At 67.5% G+C, this 14,958-nt stretch overlaps 4 protein-coding genes across 4 annotated transcripts; 2 read left to right on the forward strand and 2 right to left on the reverse strand.

Moving 5' to 3' along the window:
- Positions 1-477: 477 nt before the first annotated feature.
- PFL1_05757 (uncharacterized protein) lies at positions 478-1,738 on the forward strand (the record flags this gene model as incomplete). Its single annotated transcript, XM_007883291.1, has 3 exons — positions 478-532; positions 638-765; positions 869-1,738. The coding sequence occupies 3 exons, from the start codon at positions 478-480 to the stop codon at positions 1,736-1,738; spliced, it is 1,053 nt and encodes a 350-aa protein (XP_007881482.1).
- Positions 1,739-2,088: 350 nt separating this feature from the next.
- Positions 2,089-3,990, reverse strand: PFL1_05758 (uncharacterized protein; the record flags this gene model as incomplete). Its single annotated transcript, XM_007883292.1, has 2 exons — positions 2,089-3,746; positions 3,885-3,990. 2 exons carry the CDS (start codon positions 3,988-3,990, stop codon positions 2,089-2,091), a joined length of 1,764 nt encoding a protein of 587 aa, XP_007881483.1.
- A 551-nt stretch (positions 3,991-4,541) lies between these two features.
- PFL1_05759 (uncharacterized protein) lies at positions 4,542-5,900 on the forward strand (the record flags this gene model as incomplete). Its single annotated transcript, XM_007883293.1, has 1 exon — positions 4,542-5,900. One exon carries the CDS (start codon positions 4,542-4,544, stop codon positions 5,898-5,900), a length of 1,359 nt encoding a protein of 452 aa, XP_007881484.1.
- A 371-nt stretch (positions 5,901-6,271) lies between these two features.
- On the reverse strand, positions 6,272-14,347 carry PFL1_05760 (uncharacterized protein; the record flags this gene model as incomplete). The annotated part of the gene is made up of 2 exons (XM_007883294.1): positions 6,272-13,495; positions 13,628-14,347. 2 exons carry the CDS (start codon positions 14,345-14,347, stop codon positions 6,272-6,274), a joined length of 7,944 nt encoding a protein of 2,647 aa, XP_007881485.1.
- Between the last annotated feature and the right edge of the window lie 611 nt (positions 14,348-14,958).

Genomic DNA, 14,958 nt, shown 5'->3' on the forward strand with positions numbered 1-14,958 from the left:
TGGCGACGAGGCGACGTTGTGCCTGCCGCAGTCGTAGGCCGTCGTCGAGGCGGGGCCAGGGCCAGGGCGAGTCGCCCGCGCGAAGGCCTGTCTGGCGTGGCGTATCGCGAGGCCAGCTGAAAGAGATAGGTAGGGTAGGCAAGGTGGAGGCGAGGCGAGGCGAGGCAAGCAGGCAGGCGCCAGAGGGAGGAAATCCGAAATTGTTGGGGGCCAAAAGGCGAGGCCGCCTGCCTGCCTGTCTGCCTGAGCCGGCACAACGCAGACCACCCGACCCGACCGGTGGGTGCCTCGTGCCAAGCCAGGCTAACGAGGTCAGGCCAGCGCACAGAGGCTCGGACCACGAAGAAAGCGCCGGCAGACCCAAGCCAAGCCATCCAATCCTTGGCCTTTCTTCCACCTCTATCCCCGCCATCTTCGACTTCCATCCTCCCCATCAACTCCTCCTCGACATCCACAACCTTTCCGCCCGCACCCGCAATGAAGGCTGCCGAGGTCATCGACGACGCCCTGCGTCACGTCGGCCTGCGTGTCGGTGAGCGTCACTGCCATGCTACCCGACACGGATAGCAGGGCACCCCGCTCACCCTTACCTCGTGTGCGCCTAACCTTGACTTGCCCAAAACCACCTCGCTCGCAGACCACGGCGTCACCCCGCTCTCTGCCAGCATCCTCCTCCTCGCCGGTATCGGCGCCATCTCGGCCGGCACCTTCCTCCTTCGCTTCGCCAGGGTCTTGGCTGACTGCTACCTCCTGCCTGGAACCTCGGTGAGTCGCGCGCCTGGCGGCGGCCCCCCCCCACCGTACATCCGCGCCGCACTGACACACACACACACACCCTCTCCTGCCCTTGATCTGACCCTCTCGCCAGCTCTCCAAGTTTGGAGCCAACAAAAAGCAGCCGGGCAGCGGCACCTGGGCCGTCGTGACGGGCGCCACTGACGGCATCGGACGCGAGTTTGCGCTGCAGCTGGCCAAAAAGGGCTTCAACATCCTCCTCGTCAGCCGCACGCCCGAGAAGCTCGGCGCCGTGGCGGGCGAGATCGAGTCGGCCTGCGCCGGCATCAAGACGCGCACCCAGGCCGTCGACTTTGCCCAGGGCGACGAAAAGCAGTACGCCGCCCTCGAGGAGACGGTGCGGACGCTCGACGTCGGCGTGCTGGTCAACAACGTGGGCAAGTCGCACGACATGCCCGTCCCCTTTGCCGAGACGCCCCACGACGAGATGGAGGACATTGTCGAGATCAACGTCGTCGCCACGCTCCGCGTCTCGCGCATGGTCGTCCCCGGCATGGTGGAGCGCCGCCGCGGCCTGGTGCTCAACGTCGGCTCCTTTGCCGGCCAGACGACGACGCCGCTGCTCGCCACCTACGCCGGCAGCAAGGCCTTCCTCTCGGGCTGGTCCCAGGCCCTCGGCGAGGAGCTGTCGCGCTCCAACGTCGTCGTCTCGCTCCTCAACACCTACTTTGTCACGTCCAAGCTCTCAAAGGTGCGCAAGAGCTCCAGCATGATCCCCACGCCCAAGCAGTACGTCGCACAGGCGCTCGCCAAGGTCGGAAGGCAGGGAGGCGCCGTCGGACGTCCTTACACCAGCACGCCCTGGCCCGGACACGCCCTCGTCGATTGGGCCACCACCTACGTCGTCCCGCGCGCCTGGCTCCTCAAGTTTGTCTACGGTCAGCAGGTCGCCACGAGGAAGAGGGCCCTCCGAAAGGCCCAAAAGGCCGTCAAGGCCCAGTAGGGCCCCGCCAGTGCCAAACCGCGGGGACGCCGCGAGCGAGAATCGCGCCGCGGGGGACGAAGGGGCCGGTGAGGGCCCTCCCTAGGGAAATCCAAAAAGGGGCTGCTGCTGCTGTCGTCGTGTACGAAGAGGGTGCAGGACGGAATTGGGCACACAAGGAGGAGGCGGAAAATGACGATCGTATCACGGGCCGCGGTGCCCCGCCCAGCCAATCAGCCAGCCAACCAGCAATGACAACCAAGGAAGATTCTACGCCGGCGCCGTCATCTACATCGCACGGGACCGCCACCGCTCTTGCACAGCTGACCGATACTTATGCATCCTGGCGAACCGACGACAACGACGGCCGCTCAGGGCGTGCACCTGCCGGTCCAGCGCGGGTAGAGGCTGGCTTCCCGGACGGTCCACCTGTTGGTGAGCCAGGCGAGGAAGCGCTCGACGCCGAGGCCGTATCCGCCGTGCTCGCAGGTGCCGTACTTGCGCTGGTCGGTGTACCAAAAGTAGGGGGCGGCGTCGATGCCTTCGTTTTTGTAGGCGGCGAGCAGCTCGGCCTGGTCCGACATCCTCATGCTGCCGCCGACAATCTCGCCGACGCCGGGCATGAGGACGTCGACGGACTCGGTGAATCCCTCGTCGCCCTCGATGCGCTTCATGTAGAACGACTTGATCTCGCGCGGGAAGCCCGTGAGGAAGATGGGCACGTTGAGCGCATCGGTCATCTTGCGCTCGGCCGCCTCGGCAATGTCGTCGCCCACCTTGTGCGCCTCGCCGTCCTCGTTGGGGATCTGGTGCTCGTTGAGCCAGGCGATCGCCTCCTTGTAGTCCATCCGCCGGAAGGGGCGGCTGGGGAACTTGAAATCCGGGTTGAGCTGATCGAGGAGCGCCTTGGCCTGCGGGTTGGCCAGGACGCGCTCGAGGGTGCCGCAGATGATCTGCTCGAGGTGCTCGAGCAGGTCGGTAAACGACAGGAACGCCAGCTCGGCCTCGAGGTGCGTGTACTCGCTCAGGTGGCGGCGGGTGTGGCTCTTTTCGGCGCGGAAGCTCTCCTGGACGCAGAAGACGTCGCCGAGCGAGGGCAGGCACGTCTCGAGGTAGAGCTGCGAGCTCTGGGTGAGGTAGGCCGGCTGGCCGTAGTAGTCGAAGCTGAAGAGCGTCGAGCCGCCCTCGACCTGGGTCTGGACCATGCACGGCGGCGTCACCTCGGTGAGCTGGAGCGCCTCAAACTCGGCGCGGAAGGCCTGCAGCACGTAGCTGCGCACCTTGAGCACCGCCGAGGCCGTCTCGCCGCGGATGACGAGGTGGCGGCGGTCGGCGAGGCTGTTGGGGTCGGCCGTCTCGGCGACGACGTTGGTAAAGGCCTCGTCGCCTCCAGGCGCCTTGCCGATGCACTTCCAGTAGTCGGCCACGAGCTCGTGGCCTCCGGGCGCCGTCTTGCCCTCGGGGAGCGCCTTGATGTGGCCGTGGATCTCGACGGTGCTCTCGGTGGTGAGGGTGAGGGCGTCGTAGGTCTGGGTCAGCTTGCCCGACAGGACGCACTGCAGGTAGCCGTAGCCGTCGCGCAGCACGATAAAGGTGAGGCCCTTTTGGGAGCGCAGGCGGTGGACCCAACCGCACACCTTTACGCGCTGGTCGCGGAACTGGGCGCCCTGGCTGATCTTGATCTTGCGCGCCGGCTCCGAGGGCTGCTCGAGGACGACCTTCTTGCTCTCCTCGAGCTTCTTGTCGTCGTCGCCGGCCTTTTGGCTGTCCTTGAGCGCCTGCTCCTGGGCCTTTTCGCGCTTCTTGACGGCGGCGGCGTAGAGCTTGGCCACCTTTTTCGAGGCCGAGGTGGTGATGGGCGCGTAGCCGTCGGCATCGACGCCGTCTGCGCCCGGCGCCGCGTCTGCCTTTTTGACAAAGACGGATGCGTTCTGGCCCTTTGCGAGGAGGGCGGCGAGCGGGGTAGCGTAGGGGGCGGCCTTGGAGCCGTCGGCGGTGTCGTCGCTGCCCTTTGCCTCGTCGACGTAGACTGCGTGCGTGTGTGCGGCGGAGACAGACGAGGGCGGGCGCGAGGAAGAGGAGTCAGCATGCGGTTTGACATGGTCGTCTTCGAGAGCAGGGCAGGGCAGGGCAGCGTTGCTCGACCATGGACGCAGGGGAAGCTCACCAGAGATGCCGGAGCCAGTGGCCTGGGTGGCCGTGTCCTTGGACGAGCCGGGGGCGATGTGGAGCTTTTCGGCGGCGGACGCGAGTGCGTCCTTGATGGCGGCCATGGCGGTGGGCTGTAGGGGTAGGGGTGTGGGGATGTGGCGAGGGTGAGGGGGACAGACGGTAGAGAGGGAGGGAGGGGGAAAGAAAGATAAGGAGGCTGGCCCGCCGTGGGTTGATGGAGTGTTGGACTGGGCGTGGGCGGCGAGGTGCGCCCTTTTCTTCGCAGATGCCGGCTGGCAAGTGCGGCCGGCCAGCCAAGCGCAAGCAAGGGGGCGGGCCAAAGGGGGAGCCCTCGAGGCCAGGCCAGGCCAGGCCAGGCCAGGCAGCAGCAGGTGACTCCGACTTCCGGCCGGCTGGGTGGCGAGTTGAACGGCTTCTCACCGGCCCAACAGCCTCGCCCCCGCTCGCTGCCTCGCCCGCTAACCAAATTATTCTTCTGACTCGTTGCATCCTCGCTTGCTCCTCGCTCTCTCTGCCTCTCTCTCTGACTCCATCCCAACCACGACGGTCCACAGTCAACCGGTCTCTTAACCCACGACCTCCCTCGCCTCCGCCACGTCGCCCTCCTTCACGCCCCTGCCACCACCACCACCCACACACACTCGCCACCAACATGGCCATCAAGGGCCTCGACACCTCGGCCGCTTCGGCCGTCCGCGCCGCAAAGCCGCCCCACTTTAAGCTGGAAAACGTCATCCGCCCAAACATCCTCAGCCTCGAGCCCTACCGCTGCGCAAGAGACGACTACCAGTCCGGCATCCTCCTCGACGCAAACGAAAACTCGCTCGGCCACGCCCTCCCCGCCAACTCGTCCCTCCCCCACAACCCGCCATCGTCCTCGGCAGCGGCGCCACCGTCGGCTAACGGCACCAATGGCACCGCCGCCAACGGCGCACAGACAATCATCCCGGGCGCGGGCGACCAGGACCCGCTATCGCTCCACCGCTACCCTGACCCCGGCCTCTTTGGCATCCGCTCCGCCATCTCCAACCTCCGCGGCGTCCCCAACGAGGCCTTCACCTTCCTCGGCGTCGGCTCCGACGAGGTCCTCGACCTCATCCAGCGCGTCTGCTGCACCCCGGCAAAGGACAAGATCCTCATCTGCCCGCCCACCTACGGCATGTACTCGGTCTGCGCCGCCGTCAACGACCTCGAGGTGGTCAAGGTGCCCCTCGTCACAAAGGGCGGCCAATTCAGCCTCGACGTCGACGGAGTGAACCGGGCCATCTCGGCCGACCCGGCCATCAAGCTCGTCTTCATCTGCAGCCCCGGCAACCCCACAGGCACCCTCATCCCCCCAGCCGACGTCCGCCCCATCCTCGACAACCCCGACTACCGGGGCATCGTCGTCGTCGACGAGGCCTACATCGACTTTGCCGAAGAGGAGAAGCGCATGGGCAAGCGGCCCGCCGACCAGGTCGTCTCGGCCGTCAGCATGGTCGACGAGTACCAGAACCTCGTCGTGACCCAGACGCTGAGCAAGGCGTTTGGCCTGGCCGCCATCCGCCTCGGCATCGCCTTTGCCCACCCGGCCATTATCCAGATCATGAACAACACAAAGGCGCCCTACAACATCTCGGCGCCCACCGCCCACCTCGCCTCGCTCGCCCTCACCGCGATCGGCGTCGAGACGATGCGCAAAAACGTCCAGACCCTCATCCGCAACCGCGACGCCCTCATCGCCGACCTCGAGCGCCTCGAGGGCACGGGCGCCATCCTGGGCGGCAACCACGCTAACTTTGTCCTGGTCCAGATGCTCGATTTCGAGACGCGCAGCCGGCCCTCGAACGACGTGGCCCAGCTGGTCTACACGCGCATGGCAGAGGAGAGGGGGTTGGTGGTGCGCAACAGGGCAAAGGACCTCGGATGCGACGGCTGCCTCCGCATCACGGTGGGAACCGAGGATGAGAACAAGCGCTGCATCGTCCTCCTGCGCGAGCTGCTGCAGAACAAGGGTCAGTGGACGCAGTGAGGCCGGGCAGCGGTGGCGGCGGCGGCCGCGGTGGCCGACTGGCACGTAGCAGGTAGTAGGTGGCAGGCATCACGATGTAGGCAGTGTAGAGGGGTCGATGGCGAATGCGAGCGTCGACCTTTGAACCCATACCCAACGCCGTCCGACGTCGTCGCCGAGCTGGCAAAAACGAGCGGCTGGAGCGTCGTTCGCGAGGCACGGCATGTCAGGTAAGCAGCGAATGTAGGTTTCGTGTTTCCAGGTCCTCGTCGCTCATGATGCACCATCGTCTAGGCACGAGAAGAGGTATACAACAGATCGACGCCACCACAGCGGTGCAGGGCACGGAACGGCACGGCAGGGCAGGGCAGGGAGCATGGAGACGTGCAGGTCTAGATCCAATCGGCGTTTCTGGCCTCGGCGCTCCACGTGGCCGAGTGCTTGACGAGTTCGCGGCTCTCCTTTGCCGGTCTCGAGATGGCCGAGGCCTCACCGACCCAGCCCGCGATCGTCTTTACGATGTCGTCGGCGAGACCGAGGTCGTGGAGCGCCTGCGGGTCGCGCTCGAGGGCGGCGCGGATACAGAGGCTCTGCAGCGCCGCGTCGCCGGCGCGCGCATCGACGACGAGCGTGGTGAATGCGCGCCGGCCCATGTCGGCGTCGAGCTTGACCAACGACCCGACCACCTCGGCCATGCCCTGCTTGAAGGCGTCCTTGAGGTCCTCGCTGGTCGACGCCTCAAAGGCCGACTCGAGCAGGTTCATGATGGCCTCGCGCGACGGCGCACCGACATTCTTCGAGGGCGCATTGGCCAGCACCTGCGCCAGGGCCTGAGCGAACGAATCGGCAATCTCGCCCGTCTCGCCTGCACCCGCGCCCGCTCCGGCGGCCCCGTCGTCGCCGCCCGTGCCTCCACCGAGGCCGACAAAGCCCGACCGCGCACCCTGCACCAGCTCGAGGATGACGGGGTCCACGCGCGCCTGGAGCGCCATCAGGCTGCCCAGCGCGATGCCGGCGCGGCTGCGCACCGTGTTGCTCGATGCGTCCGACACCGCCTTCTGGTAGGAGCGCTGCAGCTGCGGGTAGAAGGGGCGCACCAGGGCGGGGATGTGGCGCACCATGGTGTCGAGCGACGTCAGGATGGCCGCCTTGACCGGCGGAGGGTGGCGGTCGCCGCACAGCCGGATCAGCGGTCCGATCATGGACGTGACGAACGGCTTGATGGCCTCGGGCGACGTGCGCTCGACAATGTCCGACAGGCCCAGCGCACCGTACTGGCGCTGCTCGGCCGTGCCGTTCATGAGGCCGGCCAGGAAGACGGGCACCAGCGGACCGGCGCCCTTGGGTCGGCAGAGGCCGGCCAGGTGCTTGCCCGGCGAGCCGACGCCCTCGAGGGTGCGGCGCAGCGGCACCACCAGGCCCTCCATCTCCTCCTTGGACACCGTCTTGAGGCACGCCTCGAGCGCCTCCCACGCCGCCTCGACCACCTCGGGCACCGGGTCGTCAAAGAGCGTGACGAGCTTGCGGATCCAGTCGACGAGGTAGTCGGACAGGTCGATCGAGGCGCGCTTGACGGTGCAGAACGTCTTGAAAAAGCGGCAGCCCGCGACGCGCTGCTGCGGCGACACGTTGGAGCCGGCCCAGCCGAGCAGCTGGATCATGGTCTGGTGCAGGCCGTCGACGTCCGAGATCGAAGCAAAGATGGCCTCGATGGCCGAGTCGAGGTCGGCCACAACCGCCTCGTCCTTTTCCAACTGCAGCGCCTTGGAGAGCGCCGTGAGGATGTTGGACAGGCGCCGGTTGAGCGCGGTGCCCGCCACCTTGACGAGCACCGCCAGCGCGCGCGCGTTGAACGACGTCATGGGCTGCGCGATGAGCGTCGGCACCAGGACGGGGAAGACGACGTCGGCGCGCGCCCGCATGACCTCGCGCAGCGCCGCCAGCGCCGTCTCCGAGGTGCCGCCGCTCGTGTCCGACAGCGCCTCGAGCAGCGTCGGGATCGTCTCGTCGATGGCGCGCGGACCGATGTACTGCTGCGTGGCGTCAAAGGCCTGGGCGGCGGCGTGGCGCACCATCTGCGACTCGTCGACGAGAGCGTGGCGGACGACGGCGATGATGGCGTCCTCGTGGTCCTCGAGCTGCGTCTTGGTCGAGTTGGCCAGGATCTCGGTGACGGCAAAGCAGACGCCCGACCGCGTCTTGGCGTCGTCGGACGTGGCGCCGCGCATCCGCAGGATGGGGATCGTCTCGCGCAGGATCTTTTCGCCCAGCTTCTTGACCAGCTCGCCGAGCGTGCGCGCCGCCATCTCGCGGTTCTCGTCGCCGTTAGAGGCGAGCGACTTGATGAGGATGTCGAGCATCGTCGGCAGCACCTCGCGCGCCGTCCGCGGCGTGTTGTGGACGAGCGCCTTCCAGGTGTGGATGGCCGCCTGCCGGACGGGGATGTTGGGGTCCTGGCGCACAATGTAGATCGAGGCGAGGATGCGGTCCCTGCGCTCCTGGCCCAGCGCCTCGACGAGGGCGCGCTGCACCGAGTTGTTGACGGCGATGGCCTCGTTGTTCTCGTCGGCGTCGTCCTGCTCGACCTCGTTCTTGCCCGAGATGCCCGACAGGCGGAAGAGGAGGTCGGCGATGAGCTGCAGCGATGACATGCGGATGCGCCAGCTCTCGTCGAAGAGGCCCTGCTCGAGGTGCGGCAGCAGCAGGTCGACGGCCTTGGACGAGTAGTTGGCAATGATCATGCGGCCGGCGCGCATCGAGGCCTCGCGGACGCTTTCGGTCTCGTCGGCGATGCCGCCGAGGATGGGAGGGATGATGCGGCCGAGGTGCGGGGCGAACCGGTGGCCAAAGGTGGCAGGCAGGTAGATGAGGAGCGAGATGTGGCCCTCGCGCACGTAGGCGCGCGCACTCGAGGCACTGTTGATAATCTCCGGCAGCAGGTTCTCCATGCGCTCCATGCCGAGACCCGCCAGCACCTCGGCGAGGCCCTGGGCCGCACCCTGGCGGTCGACGCCCGTCGCGTCGGAGCGGAGCACCTGCAGCAGCGAGGGGACCAGGTCGACAAAGTGGACCTCGCCGAGCCGCTCGACGAGCGTGCCGAGCGCCTTGGCGGCCACCGCCCGCGCCTCGGGCACCGGCGACACGAGCACCACGCGCACCATGGGGATCAGCTTGCCGAGGTACGGCACAAAGTCCTTGGAGTCGGTGAGGCCGGCCAGGTTGCCCACAATGCGGGCCGCGTTCTGCTGGACCGTGGCGCTGCGCTCCTTGAGGCCGCGATCGATGATGGGCACCAGCAGCGCCAGCGACGGCGAATCGATGTAATGGACAAATGATGTCTCGAGGAGGCCCTTTAGGGCGGCGGGCGTCTTGGTGTTGGGGTCGATGAGCGCCTTGAGGAGGATGGGGACGAGGTCCTTGATCTCGGGGTTGCTGATGACCTCGCCGAACTGCTTGAGGCTCTTGTTGGCGGCGGTGCGGACCTGGGTGTGCGAGTCGGTCAGCACCTCGCTCAGCCGCGGGATGACGGTGGGCAGCGACACCGACAGCTGGCGCGGCGCGCAATAGGCCATGGCGCCCAGCAGCTCGATGGCGCCCTTCTTGGTCCTCCACTGCTTCTCCTCGAGCCCCTCGAGCAGCGTCGGCAGAATCATCTTGACGCAGTGGCCCGACACCGTCTGCATGATGGCGCGCGACGCGTCCTCGGTGGCCTCGCGCACGTCGGCCGAGCCGTCGCCGTAGCCGGCCAGCAGGTGCGGCAGGATCTCGGCAATGTACGGCTCGAACAGCGTCTTGAGCGTGATGGTCAAGGTTTCGAAGGCGAACATGGCGCCCTGGCGGGTGGTGGCCGCCTTCTCGCCCACGGCCGACGAGAGCCGGCGCATCACGCCAAACTCCTTGACGCTGCCGATGCCGCGGCCCATGACGAGACCGGCCAGGCCGTAGGCGGCGCCGCGGCGCTCGGCGTACTTGGCGCCGTGGAATAGCTGGTCAAAGAGCGAATCGAACAGGCGCGGCACGTCTTTGCTGATGGCCTGGCAGAGCGGGGGCAGGCAGTCGGCCACGGCCGACTGGACCAGCTCCGAGGGCGTCTTGAGCGCGTCGATCAGGCGGTCGACGACCTTGCTGATGCGGCCGTCGGTGGCCGCTAGGTGGCGCGCCTCGCGGCCGAGCAGGATCACGACGGCCTCGGTCACGCCGTCGTTGTCGTCCGACGTCGAGGCCGGGTGGGCAAAGAAGGCCTCGAACATGTTGATGAGCTCCGAGATGTGGTCGGCGCCGTGGAGGTCGACGACGGTCGAGGCGGCGTCGAGCATCTTTTCGCGGACGTCGTCGTTGCGGTCGCCGAGCGCCTGGCCGGCAATAGCAAAGTCGAAAAAGGGCGCGACGTCGGTGCCCTGCAGGAACTCGGCCTGGTACTTGAGCGCCGTGGCGATAGCGGCGCGCGTCTTCCACGGGTCCTCGCGGTTCATGGTCGACTCGATGACCATGCCGAAGCGGTCGTACTCGGGCGCCAGCGGCTTGTTCCTCTCGCGGTAGAGGCTGCACAGCGCGGCGACGACCAACGTCACCTGCTCCGGGTGCACGCGGGTGGCCTCGGCGAGAGCGCGGGCGCAGCTCTGGCGCACGTAGGCGTTCTTGTGCTCGAGCAGCGGCACCAGCGCGCCGGCAAAGTCGGCCGGCACGTCGAGCGCGTTCTCGTCCCACGCCTTTTCGGCCAGGCGGGCGTTGTTCTCATCGTCGTCGTGGCAGGCCAGCCAGAGCTCGCGCGGGAACTCGAGGTCGGTCAGGTCGAGGGGCTGGATGGCCTGGAGGCAGCCGTTGCGGACGTAGACTTCGTCGACCATCAGGTTGTCGAGGAGCTTCTGCAGCTCCTGCGGCAGCGTCGAGGTGCGGATGGCCTCTCCCAGGTCCCGCAGCGCGGCGACGGCGTCCTTGGCGATCTGCGAGTGGCGGGCGACGATGTGGACGAGGCTGTCGATGAACGAGGAGCGCGGGTAGCGGGCGTCCTCGCACGCCGAGCCGTGGAAGCTCATAAAGTCGAGCACCAGCTGGATCTGCTCGAGCACCGAGTCGGTGTCGTCGGGCTTGACGCCAAGGCCGCCCGCATGGACGATGGCGACGACCAGCGGGTTGATGAAGGCGACGCTGCCCGGGTCGAGGGGCGCCTGCTCCGAGAGGAAGCGGAGGCGGTAGAGGATGCGGAGGACGAGCTCCTCGATGGGCTCCTGGCGCAGATCCTCGGCGACGAGCTCTTCGTCGATGGTGCGCAGGATGGCGACGCCGGCAAACATCGAGTAGATGTCGAGGCGGGTCGAGGTGCAGCTCGAGAGCGCCCAGAAGGCCTCCTTGGCCTCGGCGCCGACCAGCAGCGTAGCCTGAGGCACGCGCAGGACGTCGAGGACGAGGCCGACGAGGCTCTGCATGTAGCCCTGCAGCTCTTCGGCGCGCGCGCCCACCAGGCTCGAGACAGTCTTGAGCGACCTCACCAGCCGCTGCCGCAGCTCCTCGACGCGCGCCCGCGTCTCGTTCTCGACCTTGGTCTGCGCGTCGACCGTCGCCTTCTGGTCCTTTGTGAGCGTCTTGTTGGCGGCCGCCTTCTTCTTGGCAATCTGCTCGCGGATCTCGGCCTCCCACTTTTCGATGCTCGTGTCCTTTTTGGCGCGCTCGTTGGTCGGCTCCTTTTTGGCCGAGAGGACGTCGACGAACAGCGTGCCCGGCTCGGTGCGCCAGATGCCGAGCTCCTCCTGCGTCAGGCGGGCGATTTCGTCGCACTGGATGTCGGTCTCGATCGACGAGACGAGCTGCGCCATGACCTCGTCCGGCGACATCCTCGCCAGCGTCGTCATGCCCGCGTACCCGGCATCGGCCAGGTGCGGGTCGTCGATGGCGCTCCGCAGCGCCGCCAGCAGGTCCTGCAGCTTGGCCGTGACGAGGTCGATCGGCAGCACCTTGGCGCGGAAGCAGAGGTCCATGAAGCACGTCGTGCCGTGATCGAGCAGGTCCGGGTGGTGCGCGAGGACCAGCAGGCCGACGAGCGCCCGCTGTCGGTCATCGACCGGCAGATCCTCGGCGAAGGCGGAGGCGGCCTGCAGCAGCCTGCGGAGCTCGCGGCCGTGGTTCTTGTGCGAAGACGCACCGTCCTCGCCCTCGCCGGCAGCGGCGGCGGCAGCAGCCGCGCCCGTCGAGGCCTTGGCGGCTGGCTCCTTCGTGTGGTGAAGGTAGGCGAACACGCCCTCGCGAACCATGGTGTTGACCAGCAGGGCGTGGTTGGCGGCGAGCGCCTCGACGACGGCGGTGGCCAGCCTGCGGGAGGACGATGCGCTGCCGTGCAGCAGCACGTGGATGAAGCCGTGAGCCGCCGCAATCCGAAGCGCCTCGTCCTTTTCAAACTCCTTGGTCCTGCGCTCGACGAGCGCCTGGAGCGCGCGCAGCAGCCAGATCTCCTCGTCCGGCGTGGCGAGCTTCTTGACCACCTTTTCGTTGAGCACGAACGAGGGCTTTGGCGCGGTGGCGACAATGGTCTGCAGCGTGGCGTTCTTGTCCATTGCCGCGGCGATCTTGGACGAGCCCCAGGCCGAAAGCCTGCCCTCGAGGATCGCGACGGCGACGTAGCCCTCGAGCGGGCCGCCGGGCGCGGTCAGCGTGTTGGTGGAGGCCGCCTTGAGGCTGGCCTCGAGGCCAGGCAGGAGCGACTCGGCGAACGCCTTGCTCGCAGCGGTGGGTCCCTCTCCGGCAGAGGTGCTCCAGAAGAGCTCGCCGACGGCCAGGCAGACGGCCTTGCGCAGCGGGATCTTGGCGTTCTGCAGCTCCTTGTTGATCGCCTGCGAGACGGCGGCGGCGGGCTGCACGTCCTGCTGCAGGCACCAGCGCAGGTGATGGCAGACGGCCTGCACCCCCGCCTGCATCGACGCCTCCTGGATCTCCTTGGCCAGCATCGGAGAGACGGCCTCGACGATCGCTGCGCTCTTGGCGTGCTCGCCGGCCTCGACCGAGCTGAGCATGGCAAAGAGCGACGCGCGAGCCTCGGGCGTGCCGGCCTTGCCCCCTTTGAGCATGGCGAGGATCTCTTCGACCAAGGCGGTCACGGCGGCCTTGTCCGAGGCGTTGCGGGTGAGGACGCGGAAGAAGTCGAGCGCTTTTGCGCGCGTGAGGGCGTTGGACGACCGCGAGGCCGACACGGTGGCAGCGAGGAGCGGCTTGGCATGCGGCCCGGCGTCTCCCCGGTACGCCTCGAACAGCCTGCTGGCCACCGGCAGAGCCACCTCGGGCGACCGCAGCAGCATCTTCTCCAGCTGGGGCCGCAGCGTGCCGGTGACATCCTGCTCGTCGACCTCATTGGCGATGAAGTCGGAAAGGGCGTCGAGCGCCTGCTGGGGCACCGCCGTCTTGGAGGCGACCACCTGGGCGCTGTAGAAGGCAAGGATGCTCTCCTTGGCGACCTTGACGTAGCCCCTGCCGACGCCGTCCGGTGCTCCCTTGCTCTTTTCCGAGCCCACTCGCAGCCGGACCGACACGCCGACGACCTCGCCCAGCAGCGGTACGGCCCGCAATGCGGCTGCACCGGCCGGGGAAGAGGTGACCGAAGAGATCAGGGCCGGGATCTGCGTCTGACACTGTCGCAGGGCAGACGAGGGGAGAGGATAGAAGAGGCACGTCAGTCCGAAGGCCCGGTCCAGGATTGCACCGGCGGCGATATACGCAGGCTCGCCCGGCACGGGCACCCAAGCGCGGCTAGGAGAACTCACGCTTCGTAGCGTCCGCCGAGTGAGGGCGACGGTGTTTTTGCGGATGCTGGGCTTGGCCCTTTCGCCATCGGCAAGGACCGAGTCGTAGGTGAGGGCGAGGATCTGGACGAGGGGCTCCCAGACCGGAAGAGACTCTGGCTTGGCCGGAGGCTGCCTGGCCTGTGCCGTCTCGCAGGCCACGTCGAGCACCTTGCACACCCACGCGTGGAGGGCGGCGCGGGTGGCCAGTGGCGCGGCCGAGCCCGACGGGCTGCCGGGCTTGCATATCCTCTCGGCCTCCCGCTTGAGCCAACCGACGGCGTACTTGATGACGGGCCCGTTGGCCGACTCCGGTTGCTTGGACTCGTCTATGGAGATGAGGTCGTGGGCGAGCTGGAGCGAGGCGAGGCGCGAGTCGCGGTCGATGTACTTTGCATAGGTGGCGACGAGGAGGGCGAGGAGCTCTGCGCGCCTGGCCGATTCGAGGTCGGCGAGCCTGGCGGCCTTTTTGCCCTGGCGCTCGAGAAAGTCGAGGCGGGTCTTTGTGCTGCTGCTGTTGATGCTGCGGTCGGCGAGGTCCAGGAAGTGGTCCCACTGCTGCAGCGGATCGACCGATGCGGCGGCGGCATCTCCGTTTTCGCTGTTCATCTTGGAGGGGGCGAGGTCGTCGTCGTCGTCGTAGGGCTCGAGCGGTTCAGAAGAGGTAGAAGAGACCCAGTTTTTCAGGTCCTTTGTTCGCATGCTACTGAGCGAGAGGCGGCCGGGGTCTGTGACTGCGGGGGGCGTCAGCTCCGAGAGACAAGGCGAGATCAGTCCGTCTGCCCGAGCTGCGCTGCGTGGCGGTCTGAGGACGGGGAAGAGCTCGACCGCAGTGCTGCCGACTGAGCCGGTGGCCGGGCGGGGTGGCACTTGTGGACCTTGCTGTACTGCGGCCACGTGTCGAGGGGCCGAGGCTGGGTCGAAATGGCGCCCTTTGGCAGGGAAAGGGTGAGTGGGTGGATGAGTGAGGGTGTCGGTGCCAGAGGTCGACGTGGTGTAGAGAGGCGATGGCCGGGGGGAACTGTCGAGGTCGACGGCGAGGTCGCTGCTGCTGCTGCTGCTGCTGGTGAGCTGCTCTGAGGCGCGGGCGGCGAAGAAGAAAAAGGCGGCCGTCTCTCAGCCGCCAGGCCAGGCCAGCCAGCCAAGCCAAGCCCACCGACCGAGATCACGTCCAGGCCAGCCACAGGCAGGCAGCTCAAATCTCGGGATCCGGCAGACAGGGTCCAAAGCTCTAAACCTCGAGGCCAAGAAGAAGTGGGCCCGACGGATGGCGGTGGCGGTGGTGGCGGTTCCCTTCCCTCCTCGCCCTCGCC

This window comes from Pseudozyma flocculosa (assembly GCF_000417875.1).
Source record: "Pseudozyma flocculosa PF-1 unplaced genomic scaffold scaffold00021, whole genome shotgun sequence".
NCBI classification, from domain to species: Eukaryota; Fungi; Basidiomycota; class Ustilaginomycetes; order Ustilaginales; family Ustilaginaceae; genus Pseudozyma; species Pseudozyma flocculosa.